This window comes from Mobula hypostoma, chromosome 2 (assembly GCF_963921235.1).
Source record: "Mobula hypostoma chromosome 2, sMobHyp1.1, whole genome shotgun sequence".
NCBI classification, from domain to species: domain Eukaryota; kingdom Metazoa; phylum Chordata; class Chondrichthyes; order Myliobatiformes; family Myliobatidae; genus Mobula; species Mobula hypostoma.
In genome coordinates, this window is record NC_086098.1 from 119,057,913 (window position 1) to 119,083,247 (window position 25,335).

At 40.5% G+C, this 25,335-nt stretch overlaps 1 protein-coding gene across 1 annotated transcript in view; it reads left to right on the forward strand.

Moving 5' to 3' along the window:
* The window catches only part of LOC134342423 (dynein axonemal heavy chain 8-like), a 317,468-nt gene that overhangs the window by 43,343 nt on the left and 248,790 nt on the right, over nucleotides 1-25,335 (forward strand). Inside the window, exons 10-16 of the mRNA XM_063040531.1 lie at nucleotides 317-480; nucleotides 8,855-8,957; nucleotides 11,467-11,571; nucleotides 14,761-14,922; nucleotides 18,374-18,598; nucleotides 21,001-21,173; nucleotides 23,207-23,385. Of these exons, the coding sequence (XP_062896601.1) occupies nucleotides 317-480; nucleotides 8,855-8,957; nucleotides 11,467-11,571; nucleotides 14,761-14,922; nucleotides 18,374-18,598; nucleotides 21,001-21,173; nucleotides 23,207-23,385 (1,111 nt within the window). The remainder of the gene's footprint in view (nucleotides 1-316; nucleotides 481-8,854; nucleotides 8,958-11,466; nucleotides 11,572-14,760; nucleotides 14,923-18,373; nucleotides 18,599-21,000; nucleotides 21,174-23,206; nucleotides 23,386-25,335) is intronic.

Sequence of the window (25,335 nt, forward strand, 5' to 3'; positions counted from 1 at the left end):
AACAGCACGTTGACAACTGAATGTGCTAGGGAATTATTCAAGTCCTCATCCAGATTCAGCCGAATATAAGCTGATATTAAGCACGGATAGATTAGATAGTGCTCACTTTGCTCTTTGCTGAAATAAAATGTAAATTAACCCATTTTGTTACTTATGATTAGTTGAGGTCTGAAGGAAAAGCTGCACTTGTGTGTTGCTACCAGTCAGTTATAACTGTGATATATTGGAATATTGATGAATGATGAAGAGCGATAATATGTAGTCTTAATGTGCTTAAAAATTAAACAATGACATGTAAGCACTCTTGTTTTTCAAGGAAGCAAAGCGTTTTCAAAATGTTGATAAATCATGGGTCAGAATTATGCAGCGGGCACAGGAAATTCCAGTTGTGGTTCAGTGCTGCGTAGGAGATGACACTATGGGGCAGCTTCTGCCTCACTTACAAGAGCAACTGGAAGTCTGTCAAAAATCTCTCACAGGGTAAGAATTTTCTTTATTATTTATTCATGGGATATAGGTGCCCCATGCAGATCCGGTATTACAGATTCCAATAACCTTTGGGTGAAAAGTTTTTATGTCAGGTCCCCTCCAAATCTTTTCCCCTTTGTTGTAAACACTTCCTGTTGAGGATTTCAGAGCTATTGATGGAGACCACACCCATATTGCCTCTTTTTCCTGCATTTCTGCTCTTACCCTTCCCCTGCCCCCCAGGCTGGACAGAGGTAGAGTTCTCCTGGTCCTCACCTGCCACCCCACCAGCCTACACATCCAATTATTATTCTTGAAACTCCAACCATCTACAACAGGCGCCACAGTAATGGACACCTTTATTCACCCCTCCTCTCTCTGCTTTCTGCAGGGATCACTCTCTCGATGACTCCTTCGTCTGTTCACCCTTCCACACCTATCTCCCTCCCTCTCTCAGCACTCTCCCCTGTAGCCACCAAGAGTGTAACATCTGCCCCTATAGCTCCACCCTCACCTCCATAAAGGGCCCTAAACAGCTCTTCGAGGTGAAGCATAAATTCACTTATAAATCCTATGCTGCTAATATGGCATCTGCTGCTCCTGTTGTGGCCTCTTCTACATTGAGACCCGATCAACATTGAGCAACAATCGTGTTGCTGCTTTGCCAAGCATCTTTTCTCCATCCGCTTTCCATTCTCACGCTTACATGTCTGTCCATACTCTCCTCACTGCAAGGTTGAGGCTAAATGCAAAGTGGAGCACCTCATAATCTGCCTTGGCAGCCTCCAACCTGGCAGCAGAAACACTTGAATTCTCAAACTTCTGGTAATGAATCTCCCCCCTGTTCCCTTTTCCCTTTACTTTTTCCTCTCTCCCCTTAATTTACCTGGTTCCCATCACCTATCTCTTTCCCTTCCCCCACACTCTCCGTCTGTCCATCACGCACACATTTCTCCCACTGGTTCCCCTGCCCACCTCCTTCCCTATATTGCATTCTCCATCTTGCTCTCTGATCAGATTCCATCATCTTCAGTCCTTTGTCACTTCTCCCTATCATCTATCAAATTCTGATATAATTCCCACACTCCCCATCTCTCATCTGCCTGTTAACCATGCACCCGAATCAATCTAGCACGGCCCAGCTGTCGTTCCACCATTTTATACTCGCTGTCTCACTTCTTTTAGTCCAGATGAAAGGTTTCAACCCAAACCATCAACTGCCTTTCCCTCCATAGATGGCATCTGACCTGCAGAATCCCTCCAGCATTTTGTGTATGGCTTTTAAATATTTGTGACTGGCAGTGGAGTAGGGGATGGGTCATAGGGTAATGCAATAGAAAACCAGAGGTTATTTTACAATCACTCATCTGTTTTGTGAGTCATTATTAATAATGACCAGTTTTTTTAACCAGTAAATCCAAATCCAAATTTAGTATTTGCTGATGTGGCACTGGGACTCAAGTTTTTTGCTTTGGTTAGTCTAGGTTTGTGAATTACCAGCCCAGTAATTCAACTGCTCTGTCAGTTATTATCTGTGAAGGATTAGTTGTGTCGTGTTCTTTAAAAAGGCATGCAAGGATAAAGCTAGAATTCAAAGGTGAGGCAGTCTGAATGTGTCTGTGGGCAAGTTCTGAAGCACAAAAATGAGTGACAGAATTAAGAGACATTTGGGTAGGTGTAGATAAAGAAGAACAAATAAATACTGTGAACAATGATTACCTGTTTATAAGTAATGGAGAGGCCATAGGCGTTACTGAGAGTTCAATATTTCATTGATTCATAGCGATATGCCCAAGTTGATATGTCATCAAAACTGTAATGGAACAATAGATGAGCATTAGAGAGCAGGTATCTCAGATTTAGATTGGATACATTCACCTAATAAAAAAAAACTGGGTGTTTCAAAGACCGATCTCCTTGGATGAAAAATAATCTGGCAGAAATGATGGTATTAGAGTATCAATTCATGTGAGAATGAGGCCGGATATAGAAAATTAGGGGAAGAAAAAATATGAAAAAGGAGAAGACAGGAGGGATTATCTGGTGCTAAACTAAGTGTATAAAGGAAAAATAAGAAGTCTGTGTTTGTTTTCTTTGGAGTGGAAGACTGAGGGAGATCTGATAGTGGTAGGCCAAGTTAAGAGCAGAGATAAAGTGGGAAACTATTCTTCATAATCCTCAAGCTGGAAGGCATAAAGTTAGGGTTAGAGTCAAGAGGTTTAGAGTGGTATCGGAGAAGAGGACCTCATTGACCCAGGGAGTGACTGAAATCTAGAATATCTGTGGGTATGCTGGAGGCACGTACTCTCATGGCATCTAAAAATTATATAGGTGAGAAGCTGACTCCTGAAAACTATAAAGTTTTGGCTTAGATCATAGAACATTGAATAGTACGACACAGGAACAGGCTATTCGGCCCACCGTGTTGTGCCGAACCAGCTAAAAAGCAAATCAAAGACACCCAAACACCAATCCCTCCATCTTCCTCATATCTGCATGCCTATCCAAATGTCTGTTAAACGCCTCTAATGTATTTGCCTCTACCATGATACCAGTCAGTACATTCCAGCCACCTACCACTCTCTGAGTAAAAAACTTCCCCCTAACATCCCCCTTGAACCTATTTCTTCTCATCTTCAATGCCTGCCCCCTGGTATTAGACATTTCAACCCTGGGAAATAGATACTCTCTGCCTACTCTATCTATACCTCCCATAATCTTATAAAACTCTATCAGATCTCCCCACGGCCTCTGCCGCTCCAGAGAAAACAGCTCAAGTTTGTACAGCCTCTCATGATAGCACAGACCCTCTAACCCAGGCAGCATGCTGGCAAACCTCTTCTGCACCCTCTCCAAAGCCTCACCATCCTTCCTATAGTGGGGTGACCAGAGCTGTATGCAATACTCAGGTCTAACCAGAATTTTATAAAGTTAATGTTTTGAACTCAGTGCCTCCACCAATGAAAGCAAGTATTCCATAAGCCTTCTTAACCACCTTATCGACCTGTGTAGCCACATTCAAGAAGCTGTAAATTTGGATCCCATGATCTGTCTGTTCAGCAACACTGTTAACAATCTTGCCCTTAACAGTGTACTGTTTCCTTGCATTTACCTTGCCAAGGTGCAACACCTCACATTTATCTGAGTTAAACTCCATCTGCCATTACTGTGCCCATATCTGCAACTATAAGACCATAAGATATAGGAGCAGAATTAGGCCATTTGGGTCATTGAGACTGCTCCACCATTCAGTCATGTTTGATCCTTTTTTCTCCTCCTCAGCCCCACTCCCCGGCAGTCTTCCCATAATCTTTGATGCCGTGTCCAATCAAGAACCTATCAAGCTCTGTCTTAAATACACTAAATCACCTGGCCTCTATAGCTGTCTGTGGAAATAAATTCCACAAATTCACCACCCTCTGGCTAAAGAAATTCCTCTGCATCTCTGTTGTAAATGGGCACCCCTCTATCCTGAGGCTGTGCCCTCTTGTCATAGACTCCCCCACCATGAGTGACATCCTTTTCAATTCTACTCTGTCTAGGCCTTTCAACATTCAAAAGGTTTCAATGAGATCCCCCCTTATTCTTCAAAATTCCAGTGAGTACAGACCCAGAGCCATTAAACGTTCCTCATATGATGAGCTTTTCATTCCCGGAATTATCCTTGTGAACCTCTTCTGGACTCTCTCCAATGCCAGCACATCTTTTCTTAGATGAAGAGCCCAGACTGTTCACAATACTCAAGGTGAGGCCTCACCAGTGCCTTATAAAGCTCCAGTAACACATCCTTGCTCTTGTATTCTAGACCTCTTGAAATGAATGCTAACATAGCATTTGCCTTCCTCACCACTGACACAACCTGCAAGTTAACCTTTAGGGTTCTGCACAAGGACTCCCAAGTTGCTTTGCATCTCAGAATTTTGGATTTTCTCCCCATTTAGAAAATATTCCACACATTTATTTCTTTTACAAAAATGCTTGACCATTCATTTTCCAACATTGTATTTCATCTGCCACTGTCTTGTCCATTCTCCTAATCTGCCTAAGTCCTTCTGCAGCCTACCTGTTTCCTCAAAGCTACCTGCCCTTCCACTAATCTTCGTATCATTTGCAAACTTGGCAGCAACGCCATCTATTCCATCATCTAAATCATTGATATACAGTATAAAAAGAAGTTGTCCTAACACCGGCCCCTGTGGGAACACCACTAGTCACTGGCAACCAACCGGAAAAGAATCCTTTCATTCCCACTTTCTGCCTCCTACCAATCAGCCAATGCTCTAACCATGCCAGTAATTTCCTGTAATACCATGGGCTCTTAACTTGGTAAGCAGCCTCATGTGTGGTAGCTTGTCAAAGGTCTTCTGAAAGTCCAAATATACAACATCCACTGCATCCCCTTTATCTATCCTACTTGTAATCTCCTCAAAGAATTGCAATAGGTTCATCAGGCAAGATTTTCCCTTTAGGAAACCAAGCATACTTTGTCCTATCTTTCCCTGTGTCACTAAGTACTCCATAACCTCATCCTTAATAATTGACTCCAATGTCTTCCCAACCACTGAGGTCAGGCCAACTGGTGTATAATTTTCTTTCTGCTGCCTTTCTCCTTTCTTAAAGAGTGGAATGACATTTGCAATTTTTAAGTCATCTGGCACCGTATCAGAGTCCAATGATTTTTGAATAATTATTACTGATACCTCTACAATCTCTACTGTTAGCTCTTTCAGAACCCCAGTGTGTAGTTCATCTGGTCAAGGTGACTTATGTATCCTTAGGTCTTTCAGCTTTTTGAGCACATTTTCCCTTGTAATAATAACTGCACCCACTTCTCTTCCATCACACACCACAACATCTGGCATACTGCTGGTGTCTTCCATAGTGAAGACTGATACAAAATACTCATTTTGATCATCTGCCATCTCCTTATCCCCCATTATTATTTTTCCGGCCTTACTTTCTAGTGGTCCCATATCCGTCTCTCATCTCTCTTTTATTTTTTTACACACTTGATAAAGCTCTTACTATCCACTTTGTTATTGTTTGCTGGCTTGCTTTTATATTTCATCTTTTCCTTCCTAATGATTTTTTTTAGTTGCTGTCTGTAGGGTTTAAAAAAACTTCCAAATCCTCTATCTTCCTGTTAATTTTTGCTTTGTTGTGTGCTTTTGCTTTTACATTAGTTTTGAGTTCCCTTGTCTACCACAGTTATACTATTTTACCAGTTGAGTATTTCTTCCTTTTTAGAATACATCTGTCCTGCATCTTCCTCATTTTTTCCACAGAAACTCACCCCATTGCTTCTTGGCTGACATCCCTGCTGGCAGTGCCCTCCAATTTACTTCGGCCATCTCCTCTCTCATACCACTGTAATTTCCCTTACTCCACTGAAATACTGCTATGTCAGACTTTACTTCCTTCCTATCAAATTTCAAGTTGAACTCAATCATACTGTGATCACTGCATCCTAAGGGTTCTTTTACCTTAAGCTCCCTAATTGCCTCCCAATCCAGCTGATCCCCTAGTAGGCTCAATGACAAACTACTCTTAAAAAGCCATCTCGTACGCATTCAACAAACTCACTCTCTTGAGCTCCATTACCAACCTGATTTTCCCAATTGACCTACATGTTGAAATCTCCCATAACTATCATAACATTGCTCATTTGATATGCCTTTTCTATTTCCCATTGTGGTCTACATTTCATCTGCTGTTGGGAGGCCTGTACATAATTGGCATCAGGGTCCTTTTACCCTTGCAGTTTCTTAACTCAACCCACATGGATTCAACATCTTCCGACTCTCTGTCACAGCTTTCTACTGATTTGATTCCATTCTTTACCAGCAGAGCCACGCCATCTCCTCTGCCTAACTTCCTATCCCTCCAATACAACTGATCTACATTGCACTGGATTCTTTGCCTGTCTTCTACACTATCCACAACTCTCTCAATCTTGGTATCATCCACCAACTCACTAACCCACCCATCTACCTTTTCATCCAGGTCATTTATATACACCACAAACAGCAGATGTCCCAGCACAGATCTCTGTGGAATATCACTAATTATAGACTTCCGACATGATTATGTCTCTTCAGCCACTACCTTCTGTCTTCTGTACGCAAGCCAGTTCTGAATCCAAACAACCAATTCACCAAGGACCCCATGCATCTTAATCTTCTGGATAAGCTTTTATGAGGGACCTTGTCAAATGCCTTACTAAAATCCATGTATACAACATCCACTGCCCTACCCTCATCAATCTCTCTTGTCACCTTGTCAAAAAACTCAATCAGTTGGTAAGACATGACTGGCCATGTACAAAGCCATACTGGTTCTCCCTAATTTGGCCACGCATTTCCAAATGCTCATATATCCTATCCCTCAGAATTTTCTTCAACAATTTCCTCACAACTGAAACAAGACTCACCGGTTTATAGTTTCCCAGATATTCCCTTGTTCCCTTCTTAGATGGAGGTATAACACTTCCCACTCGCCAGTCCTTCAGGAGCTCGCCTGTGGCTAGAGAGGGCATGACGATACTTCTCAAGGCCCCAGAAATCTTGTTTCTTGCCTTCTTCAATAACTGGGCTAAATCCCATCAGGCCCTAGTGACCTATCCACCTCAATATTTAATTAGGAGCCCAAACACTTCATCTTCCTTGACCTCTAAACACCCCGACATATTTATACACTCAGCACTGATTTCTTGGTTCTTCATATCCTTTTCCTTAGTAAATACTGAAGCAAAGTACTCATTAAGTACCTCACTTATATTCTCCACATCCAACCAAATGTTCCTCCCTTTATCCTTGAGTGGTCCCACTCTGTCCCTAGTTATTCTCTTGCCCTTGATGCACGTATAGAATGCCTTGGGATTCACCTTAATCCTACTTACCAAGGACTTCTAACCCTCCTGGCTTTCCTAATTCCCTTCTTTAGTTATTTTCTGGCTTCTTTATACACCTCGTATGCTTCATTTGATCCCAACTTCCCAAGTTTTACATACATTTCCTTTTTCTTTTTGACTAAATTCATCACCTCTCTAGACATCCAAGGTTCTCTTATCTTTCCATCCCTGACCCTCCTTCTATCAGGAACAGACTTTTCCTGTACTCTGTGCAGTTGATCTACTCTCCCTAGTTCCTGCCTAATGCCCTTAAAATTTTCCCTTTTCCAATTTAAAACTCTCCTGCAACGATCATACCTATCCTTATCTACAGAGATCCTGAAAGTTAAGGATTTGTGATCACTGTTCCCTAACTACTCACCAACTGAAAGGACAGTCACCTGGCCAGGCTCATTACTCAACACCACATCCAGTATGATCCCTTCTGTCATTGCACCATCCACATATTGATTTAAGAAACCTTCTTGGATACACTTATCAAATTCTGCCCCATCTAAACCATCTTACGCATTTCCAGAATCTGATTACATACCTGTTCCTCAATATCCCAGTGGCTATTAGGGGTTTGTAGAACAATCCCATCAGTGTGATCACACCATCCTGTTCCTGAGTTCCACGCACATGGACTTGGTGTCTGATCCCTCCATTATGTCTCCCCTGAGCACAGCTGTGATATTAGGGCAATGCCTTCCTACCACCTTTAATACCTCGTCTATTCTATAACTTTGAAAACCTTGCACATTAATCGCTCAACCAAGTTCGGTGGTAGAAAGGGTGAGTGGTTTTAAGTTCCTTTGTTTCAGCAACTCAGAAGATCTATTCTGGGCCCAACAATCTGATGCAATTATGAAGAAGGCATGGTGATGGGTGTATTTCATTAGGAGATTAAGAAGATTTGGTATGTCACCAAAGGTTTAAACATTTCTAAAGATCGAGGTGGGAAACATTCTGATTAGTTCATTCACAGCTTGGTATGGAGGCTCCAAAATACAAGATGGCAAGAGGCTGCAGACTCTTCGGCACCATCCTCCCCACTTCTGAGAACATCTTCGAAAGGTGGTGCCTCAAGAAGGCAGCATTCATCGATAAGGCCCTCACCATCCGAGACATGCCCTCTTCAGGGAAGAGTGACAGACCTCAAGTCCCATACTCAATGATTCAGAAATAGCTTCTTTCCCTCCGCCATCAGATCTATGAACAATTCATGAAACCATGAACAATACCTTGTTATTCCTCTTGTGCACTATTTATTCATTTATGAATGTGTAGTAATTTTATATCTTTTCACTGTACTGCTGGCACAAAAAAAATTCATGACATGTCATTCACGACAATTAAGAACCTGATTCTGATTCTGATTCCTGCCCTTAGAAGTCCTCTGGATTTGCTCATCATAAAATAAAAATGGTATAGTAATTTGGATTTAAAATACGTTCTTCAAAATTTGCTTTCATGTTTTATCTTAATATTTTTCAGATATTTAGAAAAGAAGAGATTGCTATTTCCTCGATTCTTTTTTGTCTCTGATCCAGCTTTACTGGAAATCCTAGGTCAAGCCAGTGATTCACATACCATCCAGGTAATTTCCTTTGTCGTAAAAAAGAACAGGAAATGATTGATACAATAATTATCGTTGCAAACTTGGCAAATTGTCATTCCCAAGATTGAAGCATAGAACTTTAATAGCTAGTTAGCAAGTAAATATTATCTGCATTATCTAGTCCTATCTTGCCACTTCTCTGAACTAAAAATATTAATTAAAATGATATATATCTGATTAATATATATGTAGTAGATATATGATTTGATATGGTCTTGAGCTTGTAGAGTGGTGTAAGAGTTGTACAACATAGAAACAGGCTCTTTTGCTCACTAAGTAAGTGCTAAGCAACAATCACAAATTAACAAGCCTCCAGATTCTTCCACTCTTCTACAATTAGGGGCAAGTCATTCAACTGCACATTCGGAGCAGATGCAGTAGTTACTCTTCTAACTCAGGTGATTTTGGGTATGGAAAGAAACTAGAGTACTAGGGTAATCCCTCATGGTAACAGGGAGAATGTGCAAAATCCATGTAGGCAGCACCTGAGAGCAGATTAAACCCTAGTTGCCAAAGCCACTTACTTAAACAGAAAGAGCATCTTACTGTCTTTCTCTTTGTTTTTGTTCTTTTTTCACCAATTTTTTTTTTATATATAAGAACAGTCTGATTTTGTGAAATGTTTTCAGCATTAGAACTCTTTTTGAATAAAGGGTAGGCTTGCTCTCAGTCTCTAGCCCATTGACAGCAGCCATTCTGATGGACTATAGCCATTCACAAGATGCGTGGAGCAATAAGCTCACAGTGCTTTAGAGGGGTCTTTTGCCTTTAGTTGGAGATCCTTAACAGTTTGCACTGCTCTTTTCACTTCTCCGTTTACCTGTGGGTATTGTGGACTGCTTATCTGGGGTTTGAACACAGAGTCCCCAGCAAAGGCTTTGTATTCTGAGTGGCTAAATTGTCTGACACGAGTGTCTCTGGTATTCCATGGCAAGCAAATACAGCTTTCAGCTGCTGAGGATGTCAAGGACAGATTGGACACCTCAACATTTTGTGAGTAGTAATTCACAGTGAGAAGATATTTGTCTCTTTCCAGCTAGAGAATGGCCATGCCTGCAATTTGCCATGGAATATCCGGGAAATCAGCGGATAGAGAGGTTCTGTGTGATTTTTGTGCAGTTTTCTGCATGCTTCACTTTGATCACCAGCTGTACAATCTATAATCTCCAGTTGTATGCTCAGACCAGGCCACCACATGGATTGCCTTGCTCTTAGGTGACATTTTTTGATGCCTTAATGTCCTTGCTGGATTTGACTGATGATTTTGGCATATGTACCTGCAGGAATGATGAGTCTGGAGAACTTTAGTAGCAAACCATCAAAAACTGTGAATGTGTTTCTTTCACGCAAGTCTGGGTTCATGAGCGCCTTTTGGAAAAGCTGGCCATCCATGCTCACAGTATTGCAAAATTTGTCCAGTTTACTCTGTGAAGCAGGAAAGCTTTCATGTACCTGAGCTAAGTAGATGTCGGAATCTTTCATGAGGGCGGAGTTAGCTTCTGCCACTTCCTTTTGCATGATGTCCTCAACAGAGTGTCTGATGTTGTGAAAGATTTGCGAGGGACATGTTCAATGTTATCACAGTATGGCATAAGCCTCATTCTGAATCTTTGCAGACGTGGAGGTAAATCATTCAAGTGTTTCAAGTTGAGGAGGCTGACAAGTGCCCTTTCTCAATTCACAAACACAGTTAGCAAAGTCGCATAGGCAGTTCAGGTTGATAAGTCTGGATTATTTCCATGAATATATGCGAACAAGAACAGTGTTACTGTATATTCTTTCTTGGGGATCTCACTTGGTCTGTTGCACCAATTCATCGACAATCAGCCACTTTTGACACCCTATTGTGTTTGTTATTGTGGGATAGTGCAGAGCACACCAAGATGCCAGCATGCAGGATACTCAACTGAACTGTATTGACAACCCTACTTGTACAGCATGTGAACTCTTCCCATGTGGGAGTGGCTAACTGAGTGGCATAGGAATAAGACTATTGTCTACCATTACAGAAACATGATCACAGAGTATGCAAACCCCACACAGATACTGTAGCTCCTGAAATCAGATTCAAGCTCGAGTCCCAGAGTTGAGAGGTGGCAGCTCTAAATGCTGCACCTTCATGCTGCAATAGTGTAAAGCATATTTAGCATTCTCTGCCACTTAAATTTATGATGAGAGATTTCTTAACTGAGTGTTGTAAAACTTTGTTGTAATTCTTCTTCTAAAGGGCTGTGAATTGTTAACTAATTTGGCAAATGCAGGCTTTGACAGGCATCTTGGTCAGCATGGGCCGGTTGGGCCAAAGGGTCAGTATGACTGTGACATTATTCCCAAAAGCCTCTGTGGTTGTATGGCTAATTCAGTGTTCAACTCTGATCTGAAATGGGATTTGCAGTATAATCCAAGACATGGGCAATGAGTTTTACCTGTAACATTTTAAATGTGATTTAATTTTATCTCAATTTTTTCTTGTTTTTTTTACATACAGGCCCACTTAGCAGGAGTGTTTGATAATGTAAATGAAGTAATTTTCCATCCAAAGGATTACGATACCATTTTGGCTGTTGTTTCTAGGGAAGGAGAAAAAATTCATGTAAGTATTTATATTAGTTTGATTCAAATTAAAATTAATTCAGAAGAGTTTAATCCATATGTTTTCTGAACGATGGCTTTGTCACACTTAGATATTAAAATATCAAAGCCAAAGCTTATAACTGTATGCCCGAGCATTAAAAGGAATCTAGATTTATGACAAGAAAACCCGCAAGCTTTTTAGTTTGACACTTTTTATCAGAATTGCATGCAAGATAGAAATAGATAACCTTTTCCCCATCACAGAGGTAGGAAAATAGTGGAAAGAATAAGACTGCTGTCAGACAACAAGATACCGTGCACTTTAATATTTCTGTTATACTTTATCACATACCTTTTTGTTTTCTCTCATCCTTTAACAGCCTTCCCTTTCATTACCTCCATACTTGTACAAAAATCATTGATCTCAAAATGTTGCTTTAAATGTTTATCCCAAATCAACACATAGTTAATATACCCTGTGCTGCATGGCAAATTGTGTACTTTGTTATCGCATGTGGGTATCCAAAGTTTGTTTGTGAAGTTGGTCATCAAGCAACACTGCACTAAAATGACATCATTCACAGGTGATAGGTTTTCACTCTTCAGAACTCGCCCAGCGGCCTGCACTTATGGAAGTATCGTGGGAGACTGAAACATCGAGACAGTGGGCACGGCTGTCGGAGGCCTCTGTACTTAAGCGTTTTCTCTCCCTCGCCCTCTCTCCCTCCCCCTCCACTCGCCATCCCCCCTCTCTCCCCCTCCCTTTCTCCCTTCTCTCCCCCTCTCTGCGAATGTAACATTAAAACAGCAATCTGTTGGTCTCTCTTCTCACTGTAGCAGGAGTGAGATCTCTCTTCCGTGTGTGTGTGTGTGTGTGTGTGTGTGTGTGTGTGTGTGTGTGTGTAGTGTGTGTGTGTCTGACTGACAGATAGAGAGAGAGAATGAATATGTATATATGTTCAGGTGTTAGGACAGATGGTAGTTTTTGATGGACTTTAGATCATGGTCCCTGGGGGGGTTGCTATTGCATAGTGGATAGTGGGGCTGATGCTTGCTGAAATAAGAGTGGCGGGGGGAGAAGGGTGGGTGGGTTGATGCTTTTGCACCTCAGTCTTTCTGGTATCATGCTTCAATCATGTTTGTAAGATACAGTGCTGAAATACAGGAAGAATTTCCCTCCACCCACCTGCAGTATTTCAATAAATCTTCACAGACTTGCGGGTTTATCAATGGTTGTTAAATGTCAGCAAATTCAACTGTACTGCTTTGAATGAATTACATAGTGAGGGAAAATTTTGCTATATCCAGTGCTTGGGGTGCTCCAAAATGTACAGTGATCCTTTTTATACAAAAATTGAGGACTTTGGCTATTTCAGTAGCCCACCAAATTGAGGTAGAGTATAAATAAAAGCTCCAAGGTTAGCCAAGCTCTAGAAGGGAGACAGCAGGAAAACGAGCCTAACCTGCTTGCTAGAGTTCTCAGAGAGAAGTTTCTCAAAGACTACTTCAAACATTGTGGGCAAGGCTTTAGCTACAAAGCATCACCTGACCAATTCCATCCGAATCTGACCTAGAGGTATTTATTATGCCTTCCAATTTGCCACTGCATCAGGAAGGTTTTGGAGGCTGTCCACTGAAAAAAAGAGGCAAATTGACATCTTTAACGTGAGTAGAGAGCCACAGCTGGTGTGGACCTTATGTCATTATGGTCTTTCTCGAGCCATCTGGTAACTGGTTACGTCCCCCGTGTATGACCACAACTACAAGATTGCTTAAGTGAATGCAAATCATTGCAGGAATCATTTCTGTTGTGGCAATCAGCTGTGTTTACTATACTCTGCCGACCCTGCTAGACTAACAAGTGGTTATTGGGGATCAACATTACAGCAGGGAAGATTATTTGTGGCTTTTTTTCAGTCCTTCATACTAGCTGTCATGGAAAGACCAGCATTTATTGCCAATCCTTAATATTCTACGAGAAAATGATTGTGATGCATCTTCTTGTTAACTGAGTGACTTGCTGAGCCCTTTCAGGTTCCAGTTATGAATGTCACGTACCTTGAGGAAGATCTGTGTTCACATCCTGGACAAAGCAGATAAGGAAAGAAGACTGGTTTCCAAGAACACTAGTGGACGAGATAATGTTTTTCCTACACTCTACAAAAAGCAGTCATCAATGCCAACACCAATTTTTTTGACTTGCTGAATTTAAATTCTTTAGTTATCACGATAGGATTGGTTCTCAAGATTTCAGATCATCAAGTGAAGTAACTATTTTGCTCTGCTTGTATTAATTTTAATAGATTGGTAGAAATAATTTCTGCCTGCATAAGGATTAGCATCCATGACATACAGTAGTTAGGACCTAGATATAAAATGTATGATATGTTTTCTATATTAATAATAAGTTCAGTGGTTGAGAACGGATTGCTTAAAAAGGATGATGGAAGGCGATTTAGCAGGAGGTCTCCAAATGCAAATACTCCTGTGTAACACGGCACAGTAGCATGGATGTACAGTGTATGCCGCACAGTTTAAATCAAGAAATGGACTCGAAGCACCTTAGGAGAGCATTCACAAGAAGGTTTCAAGAAGGTGGTTCTTCATCCTCTGTAGCGCAGTTGAGTATGAGCAGTGAGTCTGGTTTGTCAATGATATTTATTCATCTCATAAGAAAGTAAAGTAAAGGTGAAATCTTTACTGCAAAGGAAAAGATAGCATAGTGATTGATTGTAAAGTGCAAGGGAGTTAAAATATATTTTACTATTTCACGTTCCTAGCATAGACATTATGAGTTGAATGTTCACCTACTGATGCAAAGAAATAATTTTATTTGACTGATAGAAAAAAGCTTATGTTTCCAAAATATTCTAAGCATTTCTTTCATTTATTTGTTCGTTGATGTGGCCTTTATTGGCAATGCCACAATTATCCTTGAAGTGAAGATGCAGTTAAGATTCAACCACAAAGGTGGGACTATGCCACATACAAGCTTGAATGGGTAAAAGTGACTGATTTCCTGTCTTGAAGGACATAGTGAATCAATAAATTTATTTATCTAATATTCCAGTGGTTTCTTGGTGAGGTTAATATTCTCATATAATTATTTTAGAAACTGTTTTAAATCCTATTGTCACTGGTTGGATTATTAACATTAGTAATGATGGAACCCAGTAACTTTTCATTGATCTTTTTATTCAATATGCAGTTGGATACCCCAGTAATTGCTAAGGGCCCTGTGGAACTATGGTTAAGTGAGTTACTGCGTGTCCAACAAGCATCGTTACACACTGTGATTAAATTAGCATACTACAGTTTCAGTGAACCAGAATTCCAGCTGATACCATTCCTCTATAAGGCTCCTGGTCAGGTAACAGGATATGGATAATCATGATTTTGTTTTACTGATTCAACCTCATCAAGCTCTTTGAATTGTTTAAATTGTAACATACAGATGCAAAGACTGTAATGCATGAAGTTTTCATCAAAGTTTTCTGTATAATTCATGTTCTAAAGCATAGCATTTGAGCTTCATTTCTGGGTAGGGAGTCTGAATAGAAGATTATTGTTAACTTACAGTGAACTGGATGTAAGAGTATGGGGATGAACAGGATAATGAGCAGAGGGTGGTTTTCAATCAATCAGATATATTAACAAGTTTAATTATTATAGGCTACTAAAAGTTGAAGTTGAACTAGCACTGTTTAGAAATGAAGGTTTGAAATGGCTTTATTTTAGCTTTCAAGATCATTGAATGAATGTATAGTTAAATTGTGCAAGTTTTTTCATCTTATGAATTCGGTGAATACTGGAGATTACAAACTAAACTTGGGGCATTGTGAGTAACAGAAGATATAGTGGACAATGATTATAATAATTATCACAGATTTGAAAAATAAAAGGCATATGGTGAAAGGGCAAAACAGCAATACGGTTCTAATAACAAAGCTAGGTTTTCTGTCCTTTACTAACGTGCCTTCTTACAAGCTCTTAGAAGGAAAACAAATCCTCAGACATTTGTCCAAGACTACTGTTGGAGGCAAGGAAAGAGATTGGTGGGCTCTGCATGAGAATTTTGCATCTTTATGGGCCTTGGATGAAATGCCAGTTGACTGGAGAGCTAAAGGGAGAAACAATGTGATGGTGAAATGGGCTGAGAACTTGCAGATGGAGTTTGGTTCTGATAAATGTGAAGTGATGCATTTTGTAAGTACTCATGAGGCCAGGATGTACTGTATGCAATGTTCTAGACTCTATAGTGTGCAAGTCCCAAAACCTTCGAAGCCAGCAGCACAGTTAAATGATGTGGTTGAGGAATATGTATTGCTGACCTTCATTAATCAGAAGATTGAATACAAGAGTAGAGTGGTTATGATCTAACTTTATAAAATATTCATCAGATCCCAACCAAAGAATTGCATCCAATTCTGGTCACCATACTATAGGAAATATTTAGTAACACTCTAGAGTGTGCAGATGAAATTCACCAGAATGCTGTCTGGGATAAAATATTTTTGTTCTGAAGAGGGACTGGAAAACCTGGGTCTGTTTTCCCTGGAGTAGAGTGGGTTATGAGGTAACATGATTAAGATACATAAAATTATGAGTGGTATCAACAGATTAAAGTGCAGTAATCTTATCCATCAATCAGATGTGAATAAAATTAAAGGACATTGAGGATAAAAGGTAGGAAATCTCAGAAGGACTATGTTCACCCAGAGAGTGATGAGTACCTGGAATATACTCCTAGAGAGAGTGGTGGAAGCAGAGTAGCTGAAAGGATTTGAGATAGATCCAGAGAAGTACTTGAATTGCCTTGGTATTGAAGTCTGTTTGCAAAGTGCTGGAAGATGGAATTAATACAGATGGATTCCCACTAGTTGGCATGGATACGGTGGGATGAATGCTCTGTTTCCGTGCTGTATGACTTTATGACTTCAGGAACTACTCTATTTTTCAAATAATCATTTTTTCTGATCTACTATTCAGTGGCCACTTTATTAGGTACACGTTTGCACCTCGTTAATACAAATATATAATCAGCCAAGCATGTGGCAACAGCTCAGTGCATAAAAACATACAGACATGGTCAAGAGGTACAGTTAATGTTCAGACCAAACATCAGAATGGGGAAGAAATATGATCTAAGTAACTTTGGAATAATTGTTGGTGCCTGACAGGGGTGGTTTGAGTATCTCAGAAACAGCAGACCTCCTAAATTTTCACACGCAACCATATCTAGAGTTTATGAGAATGGTGCAAAAAACAGAAAAATAATTCAGTGAGCAGCAGTTCTGTGGGCAAAACCACCTTGTCAGTGAGAGAGGTCAGAAGTGAATAGCCAGACTGGTTCAAACGAAGCTGATAGAAAGGCGACAGAACTCTGATGGCCATGCGTTACAAAAGTTGTGTGGAGAAGAGCATCTTGGAACTCACAACATGTGAAACCTTGAAGTGGATGGGCTACAGCAGCAGAGAACTATGAACATACATTTAGTAACCACTTTATTATGGGTAGAATGTACCCAATAAAGGGTTACTGAGTGTATAATGTGTTCAGGACGTACCCAATAAAGGGTTGCTGAGTGTATATTATATGCAGGACGTACCCAATAAAGGGTTGCTGAGTGTATAATGTTTGCAGGACGTACCCAATAAAGGGTTACTGAGTGTATAATGTTTGCAGGACGTACCCAATAAAGGGTTACTGAGTGTATAATGTGTTCAGGACGTACCCAATAAAGGGTTGCTGAGTGTATATTATATGCAGGACGTACCCAATAAAGGGTTACTGAGTGTATAATGTGTGCAGGACGTACCCAATAAAGGGTTACTGAGTGTATAATGTGTTCAGGACGTACCCAATAAAGGGTTACCGAGTGTATAATGTGTTCAGGACGTACCCAATAAAGGGTTACCGAGTGTGTAATGTGTGCAGGACGTACCCAATAAAGGGTTACTGAGGTTCAGAGGTACAATTTAATGTCAGAGGAATGTATACAATATACATCCTGAAATGCTTTTACTTCACAAACATCCACGAAAACAGAGAAGTGCCCCAAAGAATGAATGACAGATAAAGGTAAGAACCCCGAAGTCCCCCCCCCAGCTCCCCTCCCTCCTTCACGTAAGCAGCAGCGAGCAACAATCCCCTGTCCGCTGGCAAAAAAAACGCAAGCATTGGTACCACCACTGAACACTCAAGCGTTAGCAAAGACACAGACTTGCAGTTACCCCAAAGACTTCGTGTTTGATCCATCATATGACATAATGCAGATTCTCTCTCTCCCTAGTAAGGAGAAAAAGGTGTCTCCATTTTTCACCAGCGAGAGGGGAGACATAACAATAACCCGCTGGTTTACGATGTTAGAAGTCTGTTACATCGCTTTTTCTGAGCTCTGTGCCCGAAGATCGCAAAGAAATCGGGTCTTCGGGCCCACAGCAGATAACCCGACTCCCCCAACGACACACGGGTCTCCTGCCATGACATTGACCCTTGATCTGCCTGTCTCCAGAGCCCTGAGATCTTAGACTTCCGAATTCGAGCTGGACTCTCAGGCCAAACCCATGGTGTGCTGAACAATGGCCAGTTATGGAACCCCGAGAGGGTCTTCAAAAGAACCCTGAAAGGGAAAGATAAAGATATTAAAGATGGAAATAGAGCTGTTTCTGAAGATGCAAGCAAAGGAGTTGTCATTTAGTGCTATCTTAACTTCGCCTCGCCTCCAAAGATTATGTATGTTATGTGCAGGATGTACCTGCAGGGTTACTGAGTGCATATTACGTGGATGTTAAATCTGTGCCTCCTTTTTCCCTTACAGGTTGGAATACTAGCAATCCAAATACTTTGGACTCGGGATTCAGAAGAAGCACTTAACATGGCAAAAGATAGCAAAAAGATCATGCAGGCAACAAATCAGAAGTTTTTGGATATGCTGAACTCACTCATCAGCCAAACAACTCATGACCTGACTAAGTTTCAGAGAATCCAGTTTGAAACTCTTGTTACCATCCATGTTCACCAGCGGGACATTTTCGATGATTTGGTAAGATGAAAGAACTTGTGTTTATTTGTATTTTAATTTCAATTTGTTGGACTTCTATCCTTATGCTTTTTATCAATTTTAACCCTCTTTCACAGTTTTGGACTGCACTTATTGGGGTTAATATAATTCTGGCATCCTTCAATGTCTGTTTTTTAAGAATTTCAGAGGAAAATTTGTTCCTGATATCTAGTGCTCAGCTCATTATCTGCCACTATACACACCTCCAACAATGTACTGGGGATTTATTCTGGAAATTCATTGAGTAAGCATTAAGTTCTATTCTAATATATCACATCTTTTGTGAATGTGAGATAAAACAGTTGATGTATAATCAAGTGACAAAAGTCAAGAGAGAATCAGAAAACTGCATTAAGGCAAGGTGTAAATGGCAAAAAATGAGCAATAGAATTGCGTATAGAGGACAGAGCTGTATTTAACATAGAAGAAAACCTAGTTGTCTTCTAAAGGCATATTAATAATTAGTAAGTAGCAAAAGGAGAAACAGTTCCAGTTAGGGACTGAGCAAATAGTCTGTGCATATAGTCGAAGAGAAAGGCTGGAATACTTTGCTAACGGAGAGATTGTGTTGCTAGGAAACTTACCATATCACAATTTTCTATAATCTGAACCTCTTTATCTTGCTGAATATATGTTTCTGTGGAATGTTTTTTTTCATATTTAAGTATTTTACCAGCGATGACAAGGTATCACTCTGCTGTTATTTGACAGCTGAAGGCAATGTTAGATTTGAGGGGATGGACAAGGCTCATGCAAAAGAAACAACAAATTTTGCCTTTTTTTGGTGACCACAGCTGAACCTCTGCAGTAAAAGGACTTTTGAACAGTTGTCTCAGAGTGCAGCACTGCTGTGCTCCTTGTCTATGGACCACTCCCTCCGTCGTGCAAGGGTTATGGATTGGTAAAGGGTTTAGAAAGGATGACATTTAAAGATTGGAGTTCTAGGGAGAAAGGTAGTGAACAAGGTTTGGGGGATAATGGGATAAAGCATGGGGATTCGGCGTAAATGGAGTAAAGGCCGAGGAATTTTACTTTAAGGAGCTGCCAATGGTTACTGTGGCTCCCCACAATATAGCATGTCAGAGAATTAATTAATTTATTTCTTACATAAATTCCATAGAGGCAAATTCTGTTCTGTATTGAAATTTTTGCATAGTGATTTGTGAATTCTATAAGGGTGAATTTCTCTCACTTGAATAGCCATAGTGTAGGTGTTGTCTGTTTCGGTCTTTACCAAAGAAGAGAAGTCTGCCAATATTTTAATCTATGGGCAAGCAATAATAGACAAAAACTTCTGATTAGTAATTAGAAAAGATTGCTTGTTTATAGTAACTAAGTCAGCCGATCTGGATAAAATTATAGAAGAGCTCTCAAAGTTATTTAATAACCTATAGTGATGGGAACTACCAGAGGCCTATGGAATGGGAAATGTGACACTTTTACAAAAGAATGATTTTGGATTTACCAAGCAACTATAATCTTGGATTTACTGATCAATTTTAACCTTGGTGGTGCACATCAACTTGACTACATGACACCTTTGATGTTAAAGAGCAGGAACAAATGTCTTGGCAAAATTCCTCTGCTGCAGGCAAAACAAATTTTCCACTATACAGTAGGCATTGAACAGAGAATATAATGTTAATTTGTAATGTTATGGTCCTCACATTTGTTGTAGTAGGGGTGGTAGTGAGGATAAGCTCCCAATTAAATGTTTCCAATGGTGTGCATCTCAAATAGCCTCTGACAACCAAGTCCAGTTCCTGGCCTTCACATGTAGCTTAGCTACTAAGCCTGGTGGGACCATTTCTACTGACAGGAGAAGAGATAAAGGTGGGTCACTGGCAAACTAAAACTAGCTGCTTCAGGCAGATAGAGCTCATCAGCTGTGGTTGGCAGCTCATCTTGGAGAAGGAAGACTGTGATCTCAAACCTCCACTGCCTTGCAGCTACACCCACTCTTGGGGAAGGCTTCAGGAGTAAATGCAGAGGAGAAGTCCGGAGCTGGCAGTCCCAAGTTGAATTCAACGCTGACTGGCAACCTCTGTGATGCTACTGGTACCAAACTGTATTGGTCTCTGCCATTCCTTTGGATTCATCAGCTGCTGGAGAGGGGGAGCTTGCTATGTGGGCAACAGTTTGCTCTCCACTTCATACTGCCCTGGCTTGTGTATCATGTGGACTGCTGGGACACAACATCATGGTCGTCCCTGACCAATGGAGGGCCTCATGAACACTTAAAAAATTCTCAGAGTGGTTCCTTTGAAATCTTCAATTAGTAAATTATATGTTTTAATTTAAAGTATTTGTATTAAATGTCTACTTTCTGAACATGGTGTTGTTACATGAATATTTTACAGGATAATTTTTCCATGTTCCTGTAGGTCAAAATGCATATCAGAACAGTGAATGACTTTGAATGGTTGAAACAAAGTCGCTTTTATTTCCGAGAAGATGCACAAGAAGTAAGAGTGAATATCACTGATGTGGAATTTATTTATCAGAATGAATTTCTTGGCTGCACAGATCGTCTAGTTATCACACCTTTAACAGACAGGTGATGCTGCAGCTTTGACACTTTATTTTTTAAAATTTATTGTGATATAGGAGTGATAGAATGATTGAAATGTACATACGTGCTGTATTATCTTGTAAGTAGCCCAGACCCACAATCCAATCCCCACAATCAGCAATTCTTCCTAAGTCAGTATGTTCTTTTTACACCCAGGTCTTCACATGGTTACCCAAATGTTTCTAACCAAGATTTGTTATAATTGATATAATTAATTCATTAGTAATGATTCAATTTATATTCTAGCTTTATATGCAGTTTTCCTGAAACAAAACTTCTGTATTTTAATGTTCCTTGGACTCCTAAAGCTCATTGGATCATGATTTTCCCCAGCTTTGTGCCACGTAACACCTTGGATCGATCCTTTCTTGATTCAGAATGGATTTGACCATTTGTTGAACTTACCCATGGTTTGTTGTAATTTTATGTTTCTATCTGCACTATTCCCATTAATTTATGTCCCATTGCAAAAATATTCATTTAGCCTCTTTGATTCCTCCCACTTTCTTCAGATCAAAAGTATAGCTATGGACATTTGTATGGCCTCTAGCTATGCCTATCTTTTTGTCGGCCATGTAGAACAGTCTTTGTTCCAAACCCACTCTGGCACTCCCGTCCAACTCTTTTTTTGCTACATTGACAACAGCATTGATGGTGCTTCTGCATTCCTGTGGAATGGAACTAGTCAAATTTTCCACCCTTCACACTGGTCTCAAATTTGCTCGGACAATTTGTGACACCTATCTTCCTTTTCTAGATCTCTCTGTCTTCATCTCAGAAAACAAACTGATATCTAATATAAACTTGCACAGCTACAACTCCTCCTCCTACCTGTTTCCTATGAGAGCAATATCCTTTTCTCAATTTCTCTGTCTCCATTTCATTTGTTCTCAAGATAAGGATTTCCACACTAGGATTTCTAAAATGTCCCCTTTCTTCGGGCAATGTGACTGCCCCTTGACCATAGTTGGTGGAGCACACACACATTTCTTCCATTCCTTGCACATCTGCTTTCACCACACTCTTTCCAGACATAATAGAGATAGAGCTTTATTGGTCCTCAATTTTTATCTCTCTATCCTATGCATTCAAAATATTATCCTTCATTACATCCATCAACTCCAACGGGATCCCATCACCCTCCTTGCTGTTCCACACAGGTCCTCTCTTCTTTTACTCACCTTTACCTTCCCTTCCCCACTCTCATTGCTAAGAGCTATCACCCTTTCCAATGTGATTCCATCTGTCTATCACCCACATTCCTGTCCACCTGGGTTTCTTCTCCTTGATTCACCTTTCCCCTCCCACATCTAGTCCCACCTGCTAATCATGGCCCTCTCATATGTTTCCATTTATCATTGCCAACTTCTTTGTCACCCTTCCCTGTATACACCAACTATCTTCCCAGTCCTAATGTACAATCTTGGCCTGAAGTATTGACCATCTGTTTCCCTCCACAGATGCTGTTTTGTCTGTTGATTGCTTCCAATTGTTTGTGTTTTGCCTGAGATTCCACCAGCTTATGCATCTGTCAAACATTTTTGTTAATTTTTATTAATAGAAATAGCTAGTACGTAAGATATAGCTAGTACGTAAGATTCCAACACAAATCCCATAATCAAAAATCTATCCATTTCATGTTCATACCCATTATTTTCCTTGTCACAAAAACTTGTCTACAAAGCTCCTGTTGCTTGGGTGCTGAAGGTATTGAATATTTCCACCATGGCAAATGATACGTAGACACATTTTGCAGAATAAAGGAATTTATCATGCAGAAAAAGACTAGTTGACTGTTCATGTCAGCATCTCCCAAAAATTGACCACAGGTTAATCCTATTTCCTAGAACTTGCTAAGCAAACGTTGCCTCTTTGAGGCCTCATTCACTTAGTTTCTAAGCTACTTTCTACCTCCATTATCTTTAAACTACTATATACGATTATCTACCTGAAGGACATTTAACATTTGCCTGGGGAAAGTTTAGCCCTTCCTTATGGTAAATTGTTTCTGATTGTAGATGCTACATCACCTTAGCTCAAGCTTTGTGGATGAATATGGGAGGTGCCCCTGCTGGGCCTGCTGGTACTGGCAAAACAGAGACTGTGAAGGACATGGGCAAAGCTCTTGGAAAATATGTTGTGGTGTTCAATTGTTCAGACCAAATGGATTTCAGAGGATTAGGAAGGATCTACAAAGGTAAGAGTCGATGAAAATGCTGAGGTAAATAAAATGATTGCAGCATTAGAAGAATGAAAAAATCTGCATTAGAAAACACCTTTTCCTGCAACATAAATATATGGAGAGAATTTATTAACCTTTGCTGATAGTTTTACTTATTTTCCTAATGCACAAAAGCAGACGAAAAGCATTATATAGTATCGCTGGGTAATTGTGAGATAGGTGCCGATATTGTAAGATGTATTGGAACAGCTTTGCTAGAGGAGTAAAGGTCTGGGTCAGACATCTGGGATTGGTGTCCAGGCACATAGCCACTGGTGCATTCGGTGTCCACAGTTGATTGTTTCTATCATAAGGGGTGAAAACTGACTTATAGAATCACAGAATCATAGAGCTTGGAAATATACATTTTGGCCCAACTCATCCATGCTGACGAAGATGCCCATCTAAGCTAGTCCTACTTGTCTGCATTTGACTGATAGCAGTATAAACCTTTAATATCCATGTCCCATCCAAGTGCATTTTGAATGTTATCATTGTACTTGCCACAACCACTTCTTTTGATACTAGTTTGTTCCACATAGAACATGAAACATAGAGCACCACAACACAGTTCAGGCCATTCAGCCCATGATGTTGTACTGACCTTTTAACCTGCTCTAATATCAATCTAATCCTTCCTTCCAACATAGTGCTCCATTTTTCAATCATCCATATGCTTATCCAAGAGTTTCTTAAATATTCCTAATGTATCTACCTCTAACACCACCGCTAGCATGACGTTTCATGTACCCACCACTCTCCTAAGTAAAAAAAAACTTACCTCAGATATCCCCCCCATTATACTTTTCTCCAATCAACTTAAAATTATGCCCCCTCATATTAGACTTCCACTCTGGGGGTGGGGGGGGGGAGGAGTTTCTGGCTATCTACAAAATCTATGCCTTTTCACATCTTGTTCACCTCTATAATGTTGCCTGTCATTCTCCTTCATTCCAAAAAGAAAAACCCTAGCTTGCTCAACCTATCCTCTAAGACATACTCTCTAATCCAGGCAGTATCCTGGTAAATATACCAAGTGTGGTCTAATTAGGGGTTTCAGATATGAAACATTTCCATGCAGCTCTTGAATTCAATCCCCCAACTAATGAAGGCCAATGCAGCATTCACCTTCTGAACAACTGTATCAACTTGCGTGGCAACTTTGAGAGAGCTATAGATGTAGACACCCAAGATCCCTCTGTTCCTCCACATTGTTAGGAATACTACCATTAGTCCTGTACTTCAAAGTTGACCCTCCAAAGTGAACAACTTCACACATTTTCAGTTGAACTCAATCTGCCACTTCTCAGCCCTGCTCTGCATCCTGTCAATGTCCCGTTATAACCTACAACAACCTTCTACAACTCTACCAACCTTTGCATTATCTGCAAACTTATTAACCTACTCTTCCACTCCTTCATCCAAGTCATTTTTGAAAATCACTGATACCTTCAGGACACCACGGGTCACCGACCTTCAGGCAGAATATCCTCCCTCTACCTACAGGACACTATGGATCAACAACCACCAGGCAGAATACCCTCTATCTTACAGGACATCATGGGTCGCTGACCTCCAGATAGAATATCCTCCATCTATCTGCAGTTCATCATGGGTCACCAACCTCAAGGCATAATACCCTTCATTACCTACAGGACACTGTAGGCAGAATATCCTCCATTTACCTACAGGACACCATGGGTCACTAACCTCCAGGCAGAATATCCTACATCTTACAGGACACCATGGGTCACTGACCTCCTGCCAGGATAACCTTCATCTACCTACAGGACACCATGGGTCACCAACCAGCAGGCAGGATACCCTCCATCTAAAACCAGCCTTTGCCTTATATGGGCAAGCCAATTTCGAATCCACGCGGTCAAGATTCCCTGGGTGTGATGCCTCCTGACTTTCTGAATGAGC